We start from the raw sequence: 22,413 nt of genomic DNA, 5'->3' as shown, positions 1-22,413 counted from the left end.
AATTTACTTAATTAAGTAATTAATTCACCGACTCAAACTATTTTCCCACTGTAAATCTTCAAATACATGTAGTTGCGGTGGCTTTATCTTCACTGTTTTCATAACACAGTAAATTGATGATTTTGTGCTACTGTATTCTTTTGACCGCAAACTTAAAACACTGCAAAAACCTTCCCTGAGCCCTTCTACTAAATTGAATCCATGAGAATATAAATAGAATTTTAGAGATACAAATTAGTTAAAAAACATTATCAAATGTTTTCTAAAGTCTGTAGGATATGTTTGAGTAGAGTCTGCTGATTGTTCTTGTCAAGAAGGTAAAAATGGCCTCCAGGAAGTTTAGTTTTCTGGAAAGCACTGTGACTTGTCAGCTGAGCCCATGCTGAAAAAAGAAAGAAAACATTAATTAAGATACATTGTATACGTTATTGGTCCTTTTTAGCAAACAATGAATAGATAGGTAGATAAATAAATGAATAAATAAATAAAATAAACATCATATAGTAACAGGAGTTTGTTATGTTCTTTCTTGTCATAAGGTTTGATCAATATATCATAAATAGTGTCAGTGTTTCTTTATAAATATATACAGTACTACAGAATATGATATCATAAAAAAGCATGTAAATCAAAAAATCTTAAATCCTATGATACACATTCAAGTGAATCCATGATCTTTTTCATGCCTAACAATGCACAATGCATCCATATATCAAACAAACAGTCTAAGCTCGCTTCAGCTAAAAAGCTTTTAATTTGTATTTCATGCAATATACTAGAGTCATTCCAACTATTGGACATGATGTACATGTAAACAGTGGTATGATACCCACCATCCAGATCATGGTCTCTGTCTTCAGTTCCATCAAAACATGTTACAGGACAGGACAGCTCTGGGCCTGAGTCTGGGATCTGGTAGCTGCAAAAGAATATCATGTTAAATTTATATTGTAGTTACTACAAAAACAGTAAACTAAATGACAGATGTTGTCTAAAAGTCATTAGAAGATACAAACGAAGATCTTGTCTACTACAAAAGAGACAAGAAGCCCACAATGGTTCCTCATCACTAAATTAGCAATAACAAACTCATTAACTAAAAGATTGTAGCAGGTCAAATTAAAAAATAGCAAATACTTTACTTGATAAAAAAGAGAAGGTAACTAGTGACATAAGTGACATGTGTGAATATTGAATTTTTAAGAATTATGAATTGTCTTTAGTTGTAGATGAATGACTGAAAAATGTTATGCTAATTGCTGTTATGCCACAAAATGTCTGCTATATTTGATCAACTACTTACTAAGTGTTCCCAATCTTTGAAAAATGACGCCATAGAAGCCAAAGATTCATTCCTTGCAATTAATAAGGACTTACCGGGTGTTATACCATCAAACATTTGGTACAGTCCAATTCTTTGTCTTGAAAAATGCAGTTTAAAGATCTTCGAATCATTGAATTTCATCAAGTAAAAAGCTATGCGACAGAAAAGTCATACTTGTAAGCATCTAGTAGCTCCAAGTCTGCCCTGAGTGGAGGAAGAAACAGTTTCATCATTCCTTTGTTCTGAAGAATCTCTTCAGGCGTTCCCCCTATCTGTCGGATGTAGTCAAGGAATGCCTCCTCAGACATCTCAAAGACGGGTTGTCTGTTCTTCTGGTATCTTAGAGGGGACTGAAATAAGTGAAGATGTTACAATCTGAGAAGTAATATCGATTCTATACTCCCACTACTGTATTAAAATATATATCTATCCTTACTTTCATTCCCCGTTTTTAAGGCCAAAGTCGTAGGCTACAGATAACGTTTCAACGCCTTAACCACAAATTTAAAGTTCTAAAGTCTCGGAACATCTTTACAGTTACACTGACTGTGTAGCATTGTCAAACATACCAAGAAATATCAAAGAAAACAATTTACTGCCATTGGCATGAATTGATAAATAAAAGCTCAGTATCACTGAACTATTGACCGTACACCAAATGTACAATTTTAGCAAAAAAAACAAATCAAATTTCTTGACAATGTATAGAAATGTAACCCTCCATTGAAAGCACTATCCTCCAAGTAAAATGATCATGATGATAGCCACATCTAACTGTAAGTGTTTTATTCAATCAACGTTTCGGTGGCAATTCTGACTGGTTCACATTGCACTGCAGCACAGGTGTCGCTGCTTTGCGTTTGGGAATGCATCTATAAGAAGCGACACCTGTGCTGCAGTGCAGTGTGAACCGGTCAGAATTGCCCTGAGGAGGGTGACAGATGGTCACCGAAACGTTGGTTGAATAAATCACCAAGGTTGCATAAAAGAGTCTTTTTATTCAGTCGTAAAAACTGCAAAAGAGTTACACGAGCCACTGCATATCTTACCTGAGGTGCAGACACTCCCGACACAAACAGGTGCTGAGGCTGCAAACCGTACCACTTCTGTAGGTACCTGGCTACTTCAAATGCTGTGAAAGCTCCCATGCTGTAAAAGTAGCAAATAAACTTGATTAATCAAAAAAGCTTCGCAGCGCCATTATACAACAAATGTACATTTAAAAAGGCAAAACTCCCATAGCCTTTTTCATGCTATAGGCATGATAGGGGCAGTGGGTTGTTATTCACTGTGTCTATGGCACTCTATGATATAATTATATAATTTTTTTTTCAACCTTTATTTAACCTTGAAATTTTACACTCAAGATCTTCGGCCGAGTTCAAGGAATGGAAGGTAGAGTCCATCCCTCTCCTTCCACCACCTTTTACCTCCCCAACCGAAGTCAGGTACCCATTTTTACACCTAGGTGGAGTGAGAAGTCACTATCTTGTACCCCCAATGACCTAGAGGTCAAGGGACTAGGTAGGTTGATAGTAGGAGTGAGAGGAGTTTTGTTATGTACCTTTCCCAAGGAGACAATATCTAGCCAGGTATGCCAGGAATTGAACCAGTGACCTCACGATCCTGTGTCCCCGTTAACATTAGCTATAGCCACTTGCAGTGGCTATCAACACCAACATTACACACTGCACAACTTTAAATACTTAAAGCATGCTTTAGCGTATACATTTAGAGATCAATTTTACTTTCTCATTAAGATTTTTATTCAGTTATTACTATTTAATTTTAATGATATCTACCTGTGTCCAAAGAATGCAAATGGTTTGTCTTTAAGTTTTGGTAGGATAGTTGTGGAGATGTCATTTGTAAGAGCCTCCATCGTCTTGTGGCACGGCTCCTTTAGCCGAGTTTCTCTTCCTGGTAGTCTCAGCGAGTACACTGCAGTGTAAACAAGGAAACAACATGTCTGAATAGCAAAACAAATAAATATGATGCTACTGTAATTAGTGAAACCATTATAATAGCAAGTTGCTACCACTTTTTTTTATATCTGAGTACATCGTTTTAAAAAGCAACAACAAATTAACTGTATGGTATGATAAACAGTGTAACAATGACACAATAAATTTTACATTCGTCCCAAATTTCAATGTGTTGAAATCAATTTAACAAAATTGTTATTCAATAGCACATTATACCAGTTACTAGTACAGTAGTACTGATATCAAAGCTTTCCTTTTAAAATTCAAACTGCCTTTTCAAGATTTTGAGGTTGATTATCAAAAGAGAATTGTCATCTTCAATCTTGTGCCAAAGGACGGGTCCAAGGATAATTCCTTGGGGAACACCAAGTTGCTTTACAGATATCTGCATGAATATTGTTTACCTTCAACAGTGCCGGGCATAAGCTTGCCCCAGTTGTTATAGTACCCAGACCCTCCCCCTGCCCAGGGGAAACAGAAGAGACGGACAGCGGCGTCAGGGTGGCGGAAACGGCAGGCCAGAAGTTTGTCCATAACTCTACTCATATAACGTTAAACTTACAAGACGGTATTCAGGTATTCAAGAACTTTACTTCCTCATTCAAGTCTACCGGGAATATTCTATAAGGACATCCGGGGGTGTCAAGTAATTGTAACAAAAGTCTATATGCACTACCCTTGAATATAAATTAAAATGTATAATATTAGATGAAAATGGTAAATGTGCTTTTTAGCAAAGCAGTAAATTTAGATTATCATTATTTTCTGAAAGACTAATGATAAACTTGGTTACAACTCACCCCTATAGAATTAGTGGTATAGTCTAAAGGTTGTTGACCTTTCACCGATTTTAAGTTTTAGACTGTACCATACGTTAGGGATGAGTATACTACCATCAAATTAATAATAATCAGTATTTAGATCGATTTGCTCAGTATTATATCCTAAAAAAATTATCTTAATATTGTTTTGATAATTTATTATATTATTTAGAACTTTGTTTGCTTTATTTTGCTAGGAATAAAACTACTTTTGTCGAACCTGTTCCCCGTGTACTTGTGAGTTGACTTGTCCCTTAACAAGATGGCGGCTTGACAGGTGAAAATATTGGTAAGTTGTGCAGAAAAGTAACATTTCTAGCTTAGATATTCTTTATCTGCACTAACAGTCACTCTTCTAAGTCGGAAAGACTGTAGAAATCTGAAATTAGCATTATTGGTACAGTAGCATCCATGAACAGAGTGGTTCGTGTCCATCTTTGCTAGGTTGTTGTGGGTTATTTTTAAAGAGGAAGGAAGGGTTATGGGAGGGGAGGGGGTGTGTCGTGTTTTTCTGTTAATAATTGTTTTTACCTTGAACCACACTATGGGAGAAGGTTGAGGTCACTCCCTGCCTGAAACAAAGACCACCCTATAGCATGGTACGTAACTGATAAAGAGCTGTCGTCAGAGGAATGATCAAAAATTTCCAAGATGGACTTTAGACTATGATCACTATCGATCATTATCTAAACTCTACTATCTACAGTAAAGGTAGCCTGGAAGCCAGACTGTTTCCAGGGCCCTCACTGGCCAGCTCCTCGGCTGCAGTGCCAACATGCCCCCGAGGAGGAAATCTTTGCTCAGCCCCCACCCCCTTGAGGTAGAACCTAAAGCTGAGTAAAAATTTCCTTGGGGGAATGTTGGTCCTGGGGCCGAGGAGATGGCCTCTAGTCTTCTTTCTTTTGTTTTTGTATTTTGCATGTGATATTGTTGTTTTTGCATGTGAAATTGCATAGTGGGAACCCCATCCAGATTGTGAGTTATGGTGCAGTGGTTTGGTCGTGTTGTTGGTGTGTGCAGATTCTTTCCAGTGCTGCGGGTTAACAGAGGTACTGTACATGTATGTTCTTTCAGCAAAAACTGCTTTAGTAAGGCTCACAGCAAATGTACTTTAATTTAGCCTGGTATACGTAACTAACCCCATCGGGCGCTTCCAGGGATATACTCTGTAGTGTTCTTCCCTTCTGGGAATGTTACCTGCCTGCCCAGGTTAATAAGAACACTTTGAGGAATCGTAAGGAAAAGATTTGCTGTTAGAAAGATTTTTAAAAAAGGCTTTAGAAAAAGCCAGTGCTTACAGGGCTGTGAGGGTAAAATATCCCTTTGCAGGGCCCATGGGAACTGGTTACTAGTACCAGGCTATGGCAAATGCTGTTCAGACAATCCTGATTGTTCTTCTGATCATGAAAGCTGGAAACGACTACTGCCACCACGCTACTCTCCAAGCAGAGGTTGGTGGGGAAGATTGTGACCATTTTATCATATGCCCCGTTTTTCGTCCGCTATCCCCACCAACCTCTGCCCCACGTTGCAGGCGCAAAGGACAAGGGGAGGAGTAGTTCTTTGGGAAATGTGTCAAAGTCCCTCCCCATGCCCCTACTTCCCGCAATCTGTGAACTGGTAACGGAAATAGTTTTACAAGGCGCCCAGCGCGCTCGCGTGCTAATCTGGCACACTCACATTCAACCGCGCATATCTTATTAGCATACTGGGGATAGCGGACAAAAAACGGGGCATAATTATGATCTTCCCCACCAACCTCTGCTTGGAGAGTACCACCACGCCACTTATATGCATGATTTGTGAATGTAATTTGCAATCAATCAAAGTATGAGCCTTGAACCACGGAGACTGATCAACAGAATTGGAACCAGATGGCTGCTTGATTGATGAACATGCAAAATTCCCTTGGAGAAGTAGATGACATCAAATCACACCAGAAATATTAATCTTTTTATTTTTGTTACTTTCCCTAAGAGAAAATCAGTATACATATTTCTTTATTTTTTTTTACAGTAAACATCGTTAGGATGGCGTCGAGTGAGGCTGAGAATGCCACCCCCAGGGAGCGGACATTCCAATACCAGGACTCCCTCCCCTCACTGCCCCTACCAACTCTCAAAGATACTCTGGACAAATACCTGTACTCAGGTAAGCACTTATATACAAAAAATTAAACTGATCTTTAGCTGATCTTCCACTGATTGTGACAGAGAAGACAAAGACTATGTGACAGTGTATATAGTATACAGGTTCATTGTACCAGGGAAATTCCCCTAGCTCTTTTTGACAAATACAATGAACCTGCAAGGCTTAACGTCCCATTATAGGATTGCAACCCTTTCCAGTTAAGCGTGCATGCCAGGTGAGGGGGAACAGCCGGGATTAGAACCCCCGACCTCTTGGTCCAAAGGCAGGGTCACTGAACAACCAGACAATGATTAGGTTTCACATGCAAGAGTATATTTTAACAATGCCACATTGTTGTCCTGTATGTCAAATATTCCAGAACACTGTTCAATGTCAAATTTTTTTAGTCATTTTAAAGCTGTGGTTTCAAACTTCGTTTCAAACGCTGTTGTTTTCAGTGAAGCCACATGTGACAGAGGAGGAGTACAAGAAGACAGAGGCAGTTGTAAAGGAGTTTGAGACTGGGGCAGGGAAGGAGTTACACAAGAAACTACTGGACAGAGCCAAGACACACAGGAACTGGGTAAGAGCAGTAAAGGGAACTTCCACTTTGAAGTTGCATGAGCATTTAAAGTCAACTCTTATGATAATTCTGCAGGGTACACTAAGGCTGCCACAAAAATGGTGTTATGGAGGCTTTCTCAAAAATGTTTTGAACAGCTGGCATGGAATATCCGATGTCTCTTGTACTAGTGAGTGTGCAAAACTCTGGGATTACTGGTGCTGCATTGTTAGATCTCTTTAGATAAAATTACCTAGAAATTACCTAAAATCTGTTTATTTCATTTTCTGTCATCATTGAATTAGTTACTGAATCCAGGTTTGACTATATAAAAATTATATGTAGAAATATAGTAACACATGTTTCTGCATTATCTTTCTTTCTGTAGCTGTCAGAATGGTGGTACAATTTCGCATACTTGGAGCCGCGTTACCCGACCCCCGTGTACGTGAACATTTCGGGACCGTCTCCGGCACACGAGCACTACTGGCCTCCCCAGGACGGCTCCCAGTTGGAGCGCGCTGGACTCGCCCTCTGGCACACGCTCAACTTCTGGAAACTCATGAAAAAGTAAGTGCAGTCTAGAATATACTGTAAATGCAGAATTAGATCTAGAAATGTCTGTGGGGATTTGATTTCGCGATAGGAAGAAAATGGAGTGTTCGCGGTGCTTTTGAGACAATAGTATAGCGCTACATTCACACAATGGAATGGCTTTTCGCAGTTTTACACCTGGGTGGAGTAAAAAACATAGTGTTAAGTGCCTTTTTCAAGGGTACAATGTTAGTGGCATGTCAGGGAATTCGAACCCAAGACCTTTGGATTCTGGACCAAACACCCTAACCGTTATGCCAACATGATACCACTGTTAACAGAGTTACCAGTCGAGAGCTAAAATAGGATGGATACCTGGTTTAAAGGAGTCTAAATTGTTTGCTTGAATCCAGATTGTTTTTCAAATTGACCATGAGTTGAAGCCTGACTGCAGGGCTACATTTTGTAACATTATAAACATATATAGAGTTCTTGAATTCCCTGAGGGACACTTTCAACAATGGTTGAGTTCAATGTTTCTAACAAAAGATGGGATAGTCTTCAAACGTTTTTGTGTGCCTTCCTAAATGCGTGATAGACACTCGACTACATTCGTTAAGCTTATAATTATCGCTTCCACTGTTAGCGAGAAATTCTGCCCAAAGTTTGCCATAGAAGGGGATCTGTATGGGGGTACATGGATTTAGAAAAGGATTATTGTCCAAAAGACAGCTAATTTTGTTTATTTTGCCGAAAGTCAAGTGCATTTGTATCCCGAAAAATATAATTTATCAGAAAATAACACCCACTTCTTGAGTGGAATGCTCCTTTAGCTATACTGCCATGCTGTTGCATTTGATTATTTAGCATCCTCTTGACAGACTTCTTGTTGTTTGTTGAAGTGTGGAGTGGCCTGTTGATAAGATGGACCGTGGGAAGACCCCCTGTAGCATGGAGCAGTACAAACACCTGTTCAACACCTGTAAGATTCCAGGGGAGAAGAGAGACAAGATAGTCTCACACTTTAAGACAGGTGGGAAGAGCTTTGTGTGATACATGTACAAAATGCCTCTTATGAATGCTACTGATATGTTATTGGAAATTAACATTGACCCAATTGCAAAGTATTTAGATTTATCTTTAGTTTGATTTGATTGATTAATTTGACTGTAAAAAAAGTACAGCCAGGGCTACCCAACTAGCCGAAGTCTATTACAAAAGGTTAGTTCTGGTAACTGAACAATGTACAAAAGTCAATACAAAGGGAATCCGATTTTTGGAATTCTGTCGTTGTTATTTTTCCAAATCTAAGGCCATGTTGATTTGATTGTATTGATGACATCCTCTGGGGACCCAAAAACTGTTGCGAGCGTGCGAATAAAAAAACTTGATGCGAATGTCATCCATAATTTTATTATAATCAAATCAACATGGCCTAATATGACAAATTTTGTGGCCCATTCTCACAGTGTATGAAGGAGAAAGCCCCACCCATCTCTGTGTCTTGCATGCTGGAAGAATCTATACTGTTGAAGTGATCGATGACAACAATGTACCATATACTCCACCTGAACTGCAACGGTCAGTATATAGAACGTTTTCACTTAATGTAGCAGCAAGAAGGTTAAAAGACACAGCTATTTGCATTACAGTGAGTTTAGAATTGTAGTTCAAGTGGTTTTGGTCATCTAGAGATCCTCTGGCTTTTTTCATTATAATTTTGAGTATGTGTGTGTACTGTGTAAAGTAATTGTACACATTAGTATACACAATTTAGACTCTTGAAGTAACGGAAATGAACTAAACAAATGGACACGGACCATGAACCAGCTTTCGCCCTACTTTATGTTGTATGTTGTAGAAATTGTATATTGTTGCACCATAAATATGTAATGATGTATGTTGATAGAGTTATTAGGACTCAAATGACTGTGTATCTCTGTTATATTGTATCTGACCCTTACCTCTTCCCTCATGACCTCAATGAAAAGCGGCCTGCGTGCCGATTTGATCTTATCATGAATAAACAAAGGTTCAAGCAATTATTATTCTTGAAGTTTAAGTGTCAGAAAAAATACTTTGTTTTGTTACATAGATCTAAGATTAGGTATAGATTTCAGATTCAAGTCCTGAAGAGAGGCAGTAAGGTTTATAAGAGAATAGTTCGGAGAATACCAGAAGAATACATGACTGCTTTGAAAATTACCAAATTGTAGAAATGTGCCAGACGTATAACATTTGTATATGGTTTAGATTTTTGGACGGATGAGGTGAAATTTTTGTTTGTCCCAACAAGCAAATTTCCGTCTCGGGACAGTGGGACGGGTCCTGGAGATGGCACCTATCTGGATGCTTCGGAACAGTTAAAGAATGGTGTTTAATAATTGTATACATTGTACGTCAACAGACAGCTGACTGTAATAAAAGAGAAGTGTGCAGGACAGCCAGCCGGCCCTGGGGTGGGGGCTCTCACTTCTGAACAGAGGACGAAATGGTGGCAGGTGCGTCATATTGTTGCTTAATTACATGTAACGTTGGGTAACATAAATTCGTGGGGTACTTAAATTCGGGATTTTTCGAAAACGGGGTATTTAGGGATATGTGCTAGATGTAAAATCAGTAATACCGCTAGAAATGCAAACTTGACGGACTATCGTATTCAAAACACTGTCTGAAAAGCTTCGATAAGCATGCATTAGAAGGCGACGAGGACAAAAACTCTCCGTCCCTTATTGGAACAGTTTGAGGGCTTCGTGGGAGAATCACACTACATCGTTGTCGGCTGGTTTATAAGACAAATGTCACATCCGCTTCCTGCTAAACACAATCATTTACAAGACAACTTATTTTCTTAAAATTGCTGACCTGCAATTGGACTCTAAGTGTGATCAATCATCAAAACCCCTCTTTGTTGCTACAACCTACGGCACATGTATTTTCCCGCCGCCATATCATTACCCAGAATCCTGTTGTCAAGCAGACGACAAAGGTTTGTGAGGAACACTTTTTTGTCTAAATGTTGCGTGTGATAGTGGACTGAGGACGATATTTTCCTCAAAGTTTGCTCCTAACACAACAAGGAATACATGGACATAGTAGTATTATCAATGCTACGGCATCCGGCTAACTTTCCATGAATAATGTACACGTTGCCATGACGGTGGATGTCGACTTTGACGTTCTATAGCTACCGACTCAACACACGGGTTGTTCCCGTAGGCCTGATGTGTGCGGTACGGCCGTTTTTTCGTGTATTTTTTTACTTGGACAAGTCTATATCCATAGCACTCTCCTCAAGCCAAGGATGGAACGAATAGCTGCTGTATAAAATGTAATTAGCAGTAAGATATTCAAGACGAATATTCTCTCCCGAATTAATGTTCACCCCTGTCCGACAGTACCGTCATTGTGCGTGCAGCGGACGGTAGTTTCAAGTTGAAATATTATGGTGTCAGCACGACTAGAGACAAAATCTACCATATGTATGATTAGTGCAAAGATAGTACATGATACTGACAGAATAATAGAAAAAAAGGATGGTTTATTGTTCTGCTAGATTGATTTCAGTCAACCATTATCGGAAAAATCCCGAATTTATGTTACCCAACGTTACCTTCTCCAAGAAGGTGCATATATCTGTGTGTCTGTGAACATGATAGCTTGAGAAGGCCTGTGTGGATTGTCTTTAAATTGATATTTGGTATGTGGGTATAGGTTTTGGTGAGACCTGCAAACGATTAGACTTTGGGCACCCAAACAATTCAACTTGCTACAGTACTGCAACAGAACTTCTGGTTTTGATATCTTGTGTTCTAGACATGCTGTGGTCATGATTTTTGAGTCAGATAGCTCATGGGAGGGAGAGTAAGTGGTATAGGTTTGGGCCCCCTATATGGTTAAGAGTCTTATAGAATACAACTATTCAATTCTTCTCGCATTTGTTTTGTAAGTTTCACCTGTCTTTGACTGAAACAAAATCAAAAATTTATGAAAAACAGTGTAAGTCTTATGAATTAGTTTCTTTCTCTCCAGTTACGGAACAGACTGATAGAGCTGGACAGTAGGAACCAACAGAACCTGGAGGCCATCGAGAAGAGTCTCATCTGTTTCACTCTGGATGACACGTCACCAAGTAACGACTCAGAAGTAAGCTCAAAGGAAATATTACAAAGGCCTAGGAAAAAAATGTAGTGTTTCCTGTTACCCGACCGACCCTAGCAAAAACCTGCCGACCCGAGCCTTTTTTTTGGTCAAGGGCTTTAAAAAGATTAACAGTTGTTGCAGGAAAGACTGTTACAGTAGTAGAAATTGTACTTCCTTGTTCAGTTTGCTGATATTGTTTGTGCTTGTAATTTTTTTTTTTCTGCATGATTACAATATGGTGTTGCTTTTCAGTTTTACATGATTGATGTTCATTACGCTTGTCAAAAAGAGTCAGAAATTTCCCTCAGGCTAGTACATGTACAAATACTACAATGCATCTGACTGTATGAATTGTATATTATATTTGTCCTCTCTGTCACGACCAGTGGAAGATTTGCTCTTCAGTAAGCCAAACTAGTTTAGGATCAGAAAATATTTTCATCAGGTTGGTAGGAGAAAAGGATATAGGAGGTTCTTTTTACACAACGAGGTAATCTCACCTGCTAACGTTTCAGTACTCCAGTCAGAAGCTCTGAAGAAGGTGTCTGACAGACACCGAAACGTTAGCAGGTGAGATTACCTGGTTGTGTAAAAAGAACCTCCTATATCCTGGTTTAGGATCACTTTACTACATGTATGTTAGTCTGGGTCAATGCTAAAAAATGCTCCTTTAATTTGTTTCCAGATCACAACCCAAGGTTTGACAGGTGACTGTTTTAACCGATGGTTTGATAAGTCCTACAATACTCTGATGTTCAACAACGGCACCCTTGCCTCAAACTGTGATGTAAGTTTCTTTTTCTTTATAATCAATAATTATTCATCAATTTTCAAGTTAGATTGCAATAGATTTATTCTGACATGTTATGGGTACAAAAATGTAATATATATAACAAATATGTTTGGCTATTTGCCTTTTTGTTCTACCAGCTATGCTGCTCAGAAAAGAACAAGAAATAGTCTTGCCTTCAAGTGCCAATGTTATCAACCAAGCATCGAATTTGTTTTTCCCCGAAAACCTTTGTAGAAGGGAACTCGTTGCTACCAAGTACTGTAGAAGCATTTTCATTTGATAGCTTTAGACAACACTGACATTTAGAAACATGCGCAAAGGTTAGGTGTGACAGGTCGTTCAATGTAATGTAACCAGCCATGCTGCGCCCCTTTCCTGCAAAGTTGGTGTGTTACACTCAAAGGCAGTTATACAAATTCTGTATTGATACTGATATTAATACAGAATCTTCCCCATCCCTTACAGCATGCAGCATTTGACGGCATCGTCCTGGTGGTGTTGAACTTGTACATGGACCAGAAAATCATAGAGGCGCAGGGCGTCTGGAAGGTAAGACTTCTAAACAAATAAACAACAAAAGCTCATAAATACCATATGATACTAAAAGAAGGAAAGCATCCATTTTGGTTCTGTTCTCAAGAAAGTAAAATTCGATTTTAAAAATTCATTGGCTTCTACATAATATTGTACTTATAGGAAAGCTGTTATCCAAAACAATGTAAAAGACATGAAAATAGCCATTTGGCTCTCCCCTGAAACCTCACCAAAAAGCATTTGAAAGTTAAACCAAAGAGGTATATTCCTAGGATAGACTTGTTAGCTATATTTGGGTGGGTGAAATGTTTAGAGCTCTGATTCCCTATTTATCAGGATTGTATGTAAAGTTAGCAAGAGTTGAAGACTGGACAAAGGCTTCCACTAGAGTAAAGGGCACTGTAAAGGCTAACCTATGAATTCTAGAATGATAAGTTTCTGTGTACATATAGAATACAGCACGGGGTATTCCGCATCACCGTAGGCCGGAGGGCGATCCGACCTGCGGGAGGGCTGGGACCGAGGGTGATGCGGAATACACCGTGTTGTATTTTATTTATGTCATACCCACCCGAGAAAACACACATTTCAATGCGGAATGCGCCAGAAGTTGAGTGAGTTTTGTGTTCTTGATTAAAAAACTGTAACAACATAGATAACGACCTCCAAATCTGGTATTCAAATTTTCAACGGCACTCGAAATGCATTCAAAATAGTCCATGGAAGCCTGTGTGATACAACTCTAGAACCTCATGTGATACGGAAAATTATCACACGGTCCGGAACACCTCTATCAAAGGTTTTCGCAGTCCAGGTATGACATAAAGAGATGTACATCTCTTCTGTAGTGCACCCGTTAATGTGCTAAGTGCCACAGAAAAGCTATTATTCCAGTTTACTATTTGTTTTTATTGTGTCATTTTTATTCATTGTCTTTTGTTTCAATCGCAGGGTACAGTCCCTGAAAGGAAGGTACCAGAGCCAAAAGAGCTGGTGTTCACTATAGATGAAGCAATGGGGAAGGCCATACAGGACGCTGCACTACAGTATCAGGAAATGGTAAAAAAATTATTATAAGTGTTTCATGAAACCTTAAAGTTTGTGGAAACATGTTTGACATGCTAACATTGTCAAACCTTTGAGTATACTGATGAATGTTTGATACCCAAGTACAAAAATGTAAATCAAATAACAAGATTACTAACCTTCTCCCTGCTGCCTAACTCTGTAACCAATAGGAAATTGTGTGCTAAATGGCTACTTCAGAGTACAAGAGGTTAACCTTTCAAATATTGGAACAGGAGCTAAGACAATGTTAAACTACTTATTAATAAAGTACATCAGTACAAGATGAGTAACTTAAGTTAAAAGCTTTTCAAATAAAATTGCCATTTTCTTGGTTATTCAGTCATGTACAAATGAATACAGAAACTGCTTTTCTTTTAATACAATTCATACATAAATTAATTGTAACAGTTGTACGTTTTAAGTACATTTGTACTCATCATCATATCTTGTCGCTCCACTGCTGTATCCACTGATGGGCAGTCTGGTTGGCCTCGAGTAGATCATCGTCAGTACATGTGCCAAGTTCACACTTCTGTTGGAGGTGTTGTATAGTTTGGGGGTTGTACTAAAATGTTTTGACCGAAAGTTGAGGTTTTATGAATGATTTTCTTTTGCTTTTTTCGTCCACAGGCGAGTGACTTACAGGTGCACTGTCTAAAGTTTATGACATTTGGGAAGAACTTTACCCGCTCTCACAAGTTACATCCAGACGGACTGATACAGTTGTCCCTGCAACTGGCCTACTACAGAACGTATGGCAAGTAAGTACTGAAAACTCTTTTATGAAGATTGAAGAATATCAAGAACTTTATTGCACGACAATTGCGACAGGTACAATGTATGGCAACTAGTAGATACATGAGAATTGAACTATTTCTAACATGTAACAATTTAAGATGTAGAACTGAGGCAAATATCCTTACAATTATCACATTTCTTTTTAAATCACCCCAAATTCTGTGAGTAGAGGCCTCTGTGTTATTAGCTGCTGCTGCATGCAGTTCTTCTTGTAGTCACCAGGGGGAGTCTTTGATCTAATGATGTGCAAGGAAAAGCTAGCATAAATGTTCTCTATTTTTATTGCAATTATTTTTGTTATTCCTCCAATGAAGGCATATAGCATCTGCATGTAACCCAGGAAAGTTTATGAAGTTGTATTAAGACCAGTCTTGCATTTAAGTCAGTGGTATAAGAATTCAAACTTAAAGGAAGATCGGATTGTATGTAATGAGTTATACATGTAAGCCATTACATGTATTACATGTACTTGTTCTTCTTTTGTATGTTGTCTACATGTAAATGTACTCTTTTACAACCCCTACTTGCAGACCTGCGCCCACCTACGAGACCGCGTCCACGCGTAAGTTCTACATGGGTCGGACGGAGACCTGTAGAACTTGTACCCCTGAAGCGGTGGCCTTCTGTAGGGCAATGGTGGACAGGAATACCACAGTAGGTATATTTTGTATGGAGATTTGAATACGTTGATATGTAGATCTATTGCATGTCAAAAAACTGGATGAAATTTTGATAGTCAGATGTTTCAGACAGCATCAAATATCTTTTGTCATTGACGGTATATATACCAGTTTCAAAATTTTATCCAGTTGCTTGAGTAACTGTTTTTTGGCGTATCTTAATTACCTGGATGTCTAAACTCACCAATTTAATTTCTTGGTTTTCAGATTTGCCACCTTCATTTTTTAAATCTGAAAATATGGTCACAGAAAATGTAGTACAAAGTTTGTTACCTAAGCGAAGATAAACACCGAAATGCTCAAACGGTATCCTTCATGTTTTGAAACATTTTATTGATTCAGAAGTATCTTTAACTGAAAGAAGGTACCATTTTGTTTCATGGATTTGTTTACACATTACAAAGGGTCTGCATCAGTGTAGAAATTTACTATATCACAGATCTACAATAAGTAGCAAAATAGCAATGTTCAAAGCTATTTAAATTTGAATTTTGGGAGGAGGGCATTAAGTTTGTACCTTATTCTGAACGGTATAGTCAAGGAGATTTGAATAGGATTTAAACCTCCTTGGTGTAGTGTACTTGGAGAACAAAATTATGATGAAAGTACACACTAGTCCTACAGTTATTTACCTTAAAGATTGATAACTTCTTTCCACTTTAGTCTGCTGAGAAACTGCAGGCACTCCGAACTGCCAACGACAAGTTTATTTGGCTGATGAGAGAGTGTATGTTGAACAGAGGTATGCTGGCCTAACTTTTTTATAGTTGGAGGCACAGAAACCTTTGTTATAATATTTTAATTAAACTTTATAGAATGGAATACAGCTGCAGCCTGCAGTGTAAAGCCATTATTAGACAATGCAACTTCCTTACTTATTGATATACGTACAATATTATGAATCCTTATGATAGCAGGTTTTTATTGGATGTTTGTAATTGAATTTAAAGTCGGAAGTTTGTAATGACTGTTTCACTTCTTTAGTACATGTATAATGATGATTATATTAACGTATAACTTATAAATTACATGTAATGCTGTAAATTGATTTGTTTACATACTATTAGGAATTTGATTTTACAGTTTAAGAGTGGGAATGGTGTTGTTGCAGTGTTTTGAGTTTGCAGTCAAAACAATGATAACTCTTATGTAGCACACAAACATATTTATTGTGTTGCAAGATTCACTGTCACTGTAAGTTATAGTACTGTTGTAGTTTTGGTGTCTTTTTTGTGATGATAGTTGACCAAGTGTCTTAGCTACATGTGCATTGTAGTTCTTCTGTAAGGTCAATGATGGTACATGAATTAGGCTCTGTTCTGTGGCTGTGTGACTATTGAGAGGATTTCCACTATTCTTGTCTGTCAGGTTGTGACCGACATCTGCTTGGACTCCAGATCCTGTCGGACCAGGCTGGAATGACTCGACCAGACATCTACACAGATCCAACATGGACAAAGAGGTGTCTTTTTCCCCCCACGTTCCTTGTATAATGGCAACAAAGGAATATAACCACCATTAACATAAAACCGCTGGGTTACATAAATCAGCCACTTTAGAAAACAGTGGGTTTGAGAAATCTCTAGTGCCACACACCCCAGTAATGTACTGAGTTTAGATATACAGAAGTGCATTATACTGGGGGAGGTTGGGTTGGAGATCTGTTTGGACGTATTTTTTCAGGATGGCGAAAATATGTACCCTGGTGAAATTATGTTAGTAGATGTTGTAGATTATAGTTTGAAACAAAATTGCCATTTTCACTCCTTCACCTTTACATATTATGGATATGTAAGTCCTGTCATTTTTTATTTCAATCTATCATATAACAGAATTTAAGACCAAAGTAAAAATAAATTTGATGACTCTTTTGCAGTGGTGGCGGAGGAAATTTCGTCCTGTCCACGAGCACCCTGGGATACACGTCCATATATGGCGGCTGTGCGCCCATGCGCCATGATGGCTACGGCAGCTTTTACAAGATACAGGACAATCGGTAAGTGGACATTGTATGTATTTTTGTATGTATGCATATACTATGCATGTATGTGTGCTTTGTGTGATTGTATGTATGTATGCATGTATGTATGTATGTATATACTATGTATAATTATATGCGCTTTGTATGGTTGCATGTATGTATTTATGTACTGTTTATGATTGTACTGTATGTATGTATGTACTATGTACATGTATGGTTGTATGTACGTATGTATCAAAGTATGCATGTATGTATGATAGAGAGATGAAGGGATGAAAGGATAATAGATGTTGGTTCGATTGAAGATAGATAGCAAAAATAAAAAAATCATGCAGATATTATCTAATAAATATATATTCCAATGATGACATATAATGAATTGCCTTAGAAATATCTCCCTCGATAGCCCGTATGTAACAACAGTAACCATTTTTCTTTCTTTAGATTGACGATCTGTGTGACAGCATGGAAGAGTAACAAAGAAACCTGTGCGGAGAAGATGGCAGGCAGCATCGAGCAGGCCCTACTGGACATCCAGCAACTCTGCACCTCCAGTAGGATGTAACTAACCTGGTTAGAGCCTACCTGAAGGAGTCACAGAATGTGCTTGATTAGCCTTGCAAAAAGTATGTGTATTGCAGCCCTAATGCTCAAAATATTGATGCTGCTCTAGTGTAGCATTGATGCCAATTGCCATGGCAATTTCAGAGCTTTTTGGTTGATTAGCCTACAGTTCCCTTGCAAAAATTATGTGTATTGCAGTCCTAATGCTCAAAATGTTGATGCTGCTCTAGTGCAGTATTGGTGCCAACTGCCATGGCAGTTTCAGAGCTATTTGGTTAGAGCCTACATGAAGGAGTCACAGAATGTGCTTGATTAGCCTACAGTTCCCTTGCAAAAATTATGTGTATTGCAGCCCTAATGCTCAAAATGTTGTTGCTGCTCTAGTGTAGCATTGGTGCCAACTGCCATGGCAATTTCAGAGCTATTTGGTTAGAGCCTACCTGAAGGAGTCACAGAATGTGCTGGATTAGCCTTGGAAAAATTATGTGTATTGCAGCCCTAATGCTTAACATTTTGATGCTGCTCTAGTGTAGCATTGGTGCCGACTGCCATTGCAATTTCAGAGCAATTTGAGACACCTCCAGTAGGTAGCCCTGGTTAGAGCCTACCTGAAGGAGTCACAGAATGTGCTTGCTTATCCTGCAGTTCCCTTGCAAAAATTATGTGTATTGCAGCCCTACTGCTCAAAATATTGATGCTGCTCTAGTGTAACATTGGTCCCAACTGCCATGGCAATTTCAGAGCTATTTGGTTAGAGCCTACCTAAAGGAGTCACAGAATGTGCTTGATAAGCCTACAGTTCCCTTGCAAAAATGATGTGTATTGCAGTCCTAATGCTCAAAATATTGATGCTGCTCTAGTGTAGCATTGGTGCCGACTGCCATGGTAATTCCAGAGTTATCATGGCTGTCTGAGATACCACTGCAACTCCCTGAACTGTCAACACAGCAATGCCTTGAACGAATAGAATAGTGCAGCATTGGTTCCAGACTGAGGTGGCATCAGTGATAAAAATGCCATGATACTAGTCTAGCATCAATGCAGCACCAATCCAGCATTACACAATCCTTTTTGCAACATGGCAGTCAGCACCTCCCTACTTCGTTGATATAGAAAGTGAGTAAAGATGCCCAATAGATGAGGGGGTTATCATGAAGAGTATTAAGAATTATATTGTAGGTGCACTGGTTAACATTACAACATAAGTTAGCAGGTTAAGAATGTGTGATGTCTCAATAGTTGTGACATACTCGTACACCTGACTTGCGATCTAGCGTTAATTGTGATTTTAGCCCAAATAATGGAAACATGAAGTTAAGATTCATTGTAGATGACTATAACTCCAAAAGATGGCCTTGCTAAATAAAAGACAAGTACATGTAAAGAGAGCAAGCCTATATTAAGCACTCTGAGAGTGCATACCCCATCCAATGTATAGTGTCATCATCCCTATAAAGGCTGGTTCTTCACTGTTTATCCCTGTACCATAAATCTGCTTGCCTTACAATTATACAAAAGGTTCAAGGATAAAATAATCTAATTTTTTCTTCTATTATATAAAAGGTTCAAGGATAAAATAATCTAAGATTTTTTTCTATTATACAAAAGGTTCAAGGATAAGATAATCTAATTTTTTTCTTCTATTATTCAAAAGGTTCAAGGAAAAAATAATCTATTTTTTTTCTTCTATTATACAAAAGGTTCAAGGATAAAATAATATAATTTTTTCTTCTATTATCCAGAAGGTTCAAGGATGACAATCTGATTTTTTTCTTCTATTATACAAAAGGTTCAAGGATAAATTAATCTAATTTGTTTCTTCTATTATACAAAAGGTTCAAGTATAAAATAATCTAAGTTTTTTCTTCTATTATACAAAAGGTTCAAGTATAAGATAATCTAATGTTTTTCTTCTATTATACAAAAGGTTCAAGGGTAAAATAATCTAATTTTTTTTCTATTATACAAAAGGTTCAAGGATAAAATAATCCATTTTTTCTTCTATTATCCAGAAGGTTCAAGGATAATATGATATTTTCTTCTATTTTACAAAAGGTTCAAGGATGAAAAAATCTAATTTTTTTCTTCTATTCATTGAAGTTACTTTTAAAGTTGTGGAAATAGCACTATCATCCTTTTTAAACCAGGTCATGTAATGTATTGTTAAACAAGTTAAGGCCATTGAAGTTCTGTATGCAACCTTCAAATCGTTTAGTACTGCTTTGCTTGAACATTGTATCTTAGTGCTCATGGTGCTCAAAACAACTATGTTACATGCAGAAGACACATCGACATATATTGGAGCTGGTATTGGTCATGTATTTACTTTATAGATAAAATAATTCTAAAAACAGAATACTAAACCATGCTGCTACTTACCACTTATAACTATAAACCTCTTAGTAAGACATATATATAGACTCGATATACACGGAAAATTTTCTGGACATACGACAATGACATAGGACAATGACATACATCGCCTTTTTTCCTGGATGTGTATTGGCCCCGTGCGTCATACAATAGGCATTTTTATGGCCCATACGACATTGACTTACGTCGTTGTCGTACATGTACGTCCAGAAAATTTTCCCAGTGTGTATCAGGTCTTACAGAAACTTTGTGGTATACAGTATGTTTCACAACTCACTGAACATTGTTTATGTAAATTGAGACTGGTAAAAGGAATGTAATGAGAAATTATATAGTGGGGCACTGCAGGTTAGGGCACTTCTAGGACCATATTATGTTATTTTCATTGTTTTGTCGGAATTAACATATACGTTGTCATGTATTGCCCACAACATTGCATTCATGATCAAGAAAGAAACTTTTTATTCATTTTCAGTGTACTTATCATTCATTCAGTGACAACATCATGCTATGTAATTTTTATCATTATTATGATAGTACATTATATCAAAGAACAACACTGCGGGCTGAAGACTGTATGTAACATTAACATGGTTTACACCCAGATTTAATTAGGTGCCATTGTAACTAAAGCAATCCCAAATACTAGTGCATGTAGTTTAGTACATTGTACATCATAGTAAAGTAGCTTTAGAACAAAAGACAATGAATCCTGCCAAGGATATTATATAATGTCCTTGATCCTACTAATCCATTGTGTTTTCGTTAGGTGAGTTTGTTTTTTAGAAACATTGTTAAGGAGTGTCTTGCAGTAATAAAATATAAGTAGATTTGCAAATATTTGGTTTATAAGGAATAAACTGGTTTAAGACATTAGAACTGTGTCTACATATGTTTGATTTTGTTTAAACATAGTCTGTTGACAACAGGAAGATTATTGGATTGATTTTTTTTCAGTGCTTTGAATTTTTTCTCTGCTTTTCGGCATAGTGATCGCCATTTTTGGCCCGTTCCTGATTTAGAGGCCTGTCGTTGCCGAGATGAAAATATAGGTTAGATTAGGATATTAGTATGATATTATTGTGTAGGTTAGATCATAATAGATAATCTTCAGGAATAATAAAATACATTGGCATGAAAAAACTGCGCCCTTACAAAATGCTGGTGTAAAGCTATCCCTGACGCACCTTTAATCACCAAAGTTCATTGAATAATTAGCAGTCCACTGACATGCAAATCTAACGAAAAAGCTGTGAAAAGGTATGTAAATTGACTTCGGATCCCAGACCATTTGGCCCACCAGTAGTTAACCATTGTCTAACCAGGTAGTTCACGCTTGTCCATTCCATTTAGCATTTGAAAAAGGTGTCCTATCTTTTTTAACCTCTTGCTCATACTTATCATGCATATGTCGTACTACAATGTCTAAGATAAGCCAAAAATAGTTACTCAAGCAACTGGATTAGATTTTGAAACAGTCAGTGGCTGACGAAACATAGCGGATTCTGTCTGAAACGTCTGACTGTTTAAACATGTTATCCAGTTGCTTGAGTAACTATTTTAGCGTATCTTATTACCTGGATGTCTAACCTTCATCTATAAGATAGATATTCGCAGCACTACTTTCTGTTACAACAACAAAAATCAGTTATCACTGTCACATGTATGTCTCCTGTGCTTCTATCATGTACTGTAATTAGCCTTCGGGCTTTAACTTTCTACATGAACAAATAAACTTTCTACATTATCTTCAGTAAGCCTTTTGTAAAGTCCATGAGGTTGAACCTCCTTGGTAGAGTAAAACAGCTCCGAAAAAGTTTCGTGCTGATATCCGGCGAACTATATCATATTTGAAAGTCTGTTTTTACGGTGGCCACAAGTGATCATCTGCATTTCATTTTATTTGAAACATGAACCTTTTTGAATGTGGTTAGCACCGTGGCCATGTCTTGAGAACCAACGGAACTTTGTGAAACCTAACAATACATGTACTAACAAGAGTCTTAGGACCCAAAATCTCCATGAAATTTTGTATTTTTATTAAACCAGTTCCCCCCATTCTATATCGCTCAATGGTATGACCCACACTGGCCGGGCAAGGGGAGAAGTGGCTATAAATAGCT

At 37.9% G+C, this 22,413-nt stretch overlaps 3 protein-coding genes across 3 annotated transcripts in view; 2 read left to right on the top strand and 1 right to left on the bottom strand.

Annotated features, from left to right (window-relative positions):
• Window positions 1-6: 6 nt before the first annotated feature.
• On the bottom strand, window positions 7-3,930 carry LOC136447650 (S-acyl fatty acid synthase thioesterase, medium chain-like). The gene is made up of 7 exons (XM_066446690.1): window positions 3,714-3,930; window positions 3,127-3,265; window positions 2,755-2,788; window positions 2,374-2,493; window positions 1,499-1,674; window positions 834-919; window positions 7-382 (listed from the first exon to the last, which is right to left on the bottom strand). The coding sequence occupies exons 1-7, from the start codon at window positions 3,853-3,855 to the stop codon at window positions 252-254; spliced, it is 828 nt and encodes a 275-aa protein (XP_066302787.1). The 5' UTR covers window positions 3,856-3,930; the 3' UTR covers window positions 7-251.
• A 466-nt stretch (window positions 3,931-4,396) lies between these two features.
• Window positions 4,397-22,413, top strand: part of LOC136446761 (peroxisomal carnitine O-octanoyltransferase-like) — a 32,494-nt gene continuing 14,477 nt past the window's right edge. Inside the window, exon 1 of the mRNA XM_066445308.1 lies at window positions 4,397-4,419. The gene's annotated coding sequence lies outside the window, so the exon portion shown is untranslated. The remainder of the gene's footprint in view (window positions 4,420-22,413) is intronic.
• On the top strand, window positions 5,089-18,067 carry LOC136446764 (peroxisomal carnitine O-octanoyltransferase-like). The gene is made up of 17 exons (XM_066445312.1): window positions 5,089-5,179; window positions 6,147-6,281; window positions 6,719-6,843; window positions 7,211-7,392; window positions 8,259-8,389; window positions 8,826-8,937; window positions 9,764-9,857; window positions 11,389-11,502; window positions 12,185-12,286; window positions 12,758-12,841; window positions 13,778-13,885; window positions 14,525-14,655; window positions 15,223-15,346; window positions 16,036-16,114; window positions 16,741-16,834; window positions 17,249-17,368; window positions 17,798-18,067. Exons 1-17 carry the CDS (start codon window positions 5,113-5,115, stop codon window positions 17,916-17,918), a joined length of 1,923 nt encoding a protein of 640 aa, XP_066301409.1. The 5' UTR covers window positions 5,089-5,112; the 3' UTR covers window positions 17,919-18,067.

This window comes from Branchiostoma lanceolatum, chromosome 13 (assembly GCF_035083965.1).
Source record: "Branchiostoma lanceolatum isolate klBraLanc5 chromosome 13, klBraLanc5.hap2, whole genome shotgun sequence".
NCBI lineage: Eukaryota > Metazoa > Chordata > Leptocardii > Amphioxiformes > Branchiostomatidae > Branchiostoma > Branchiostoma lanceolatum.
This window is presented reverse-complemented; position numbering and strand designations above follow the sequence as displayed.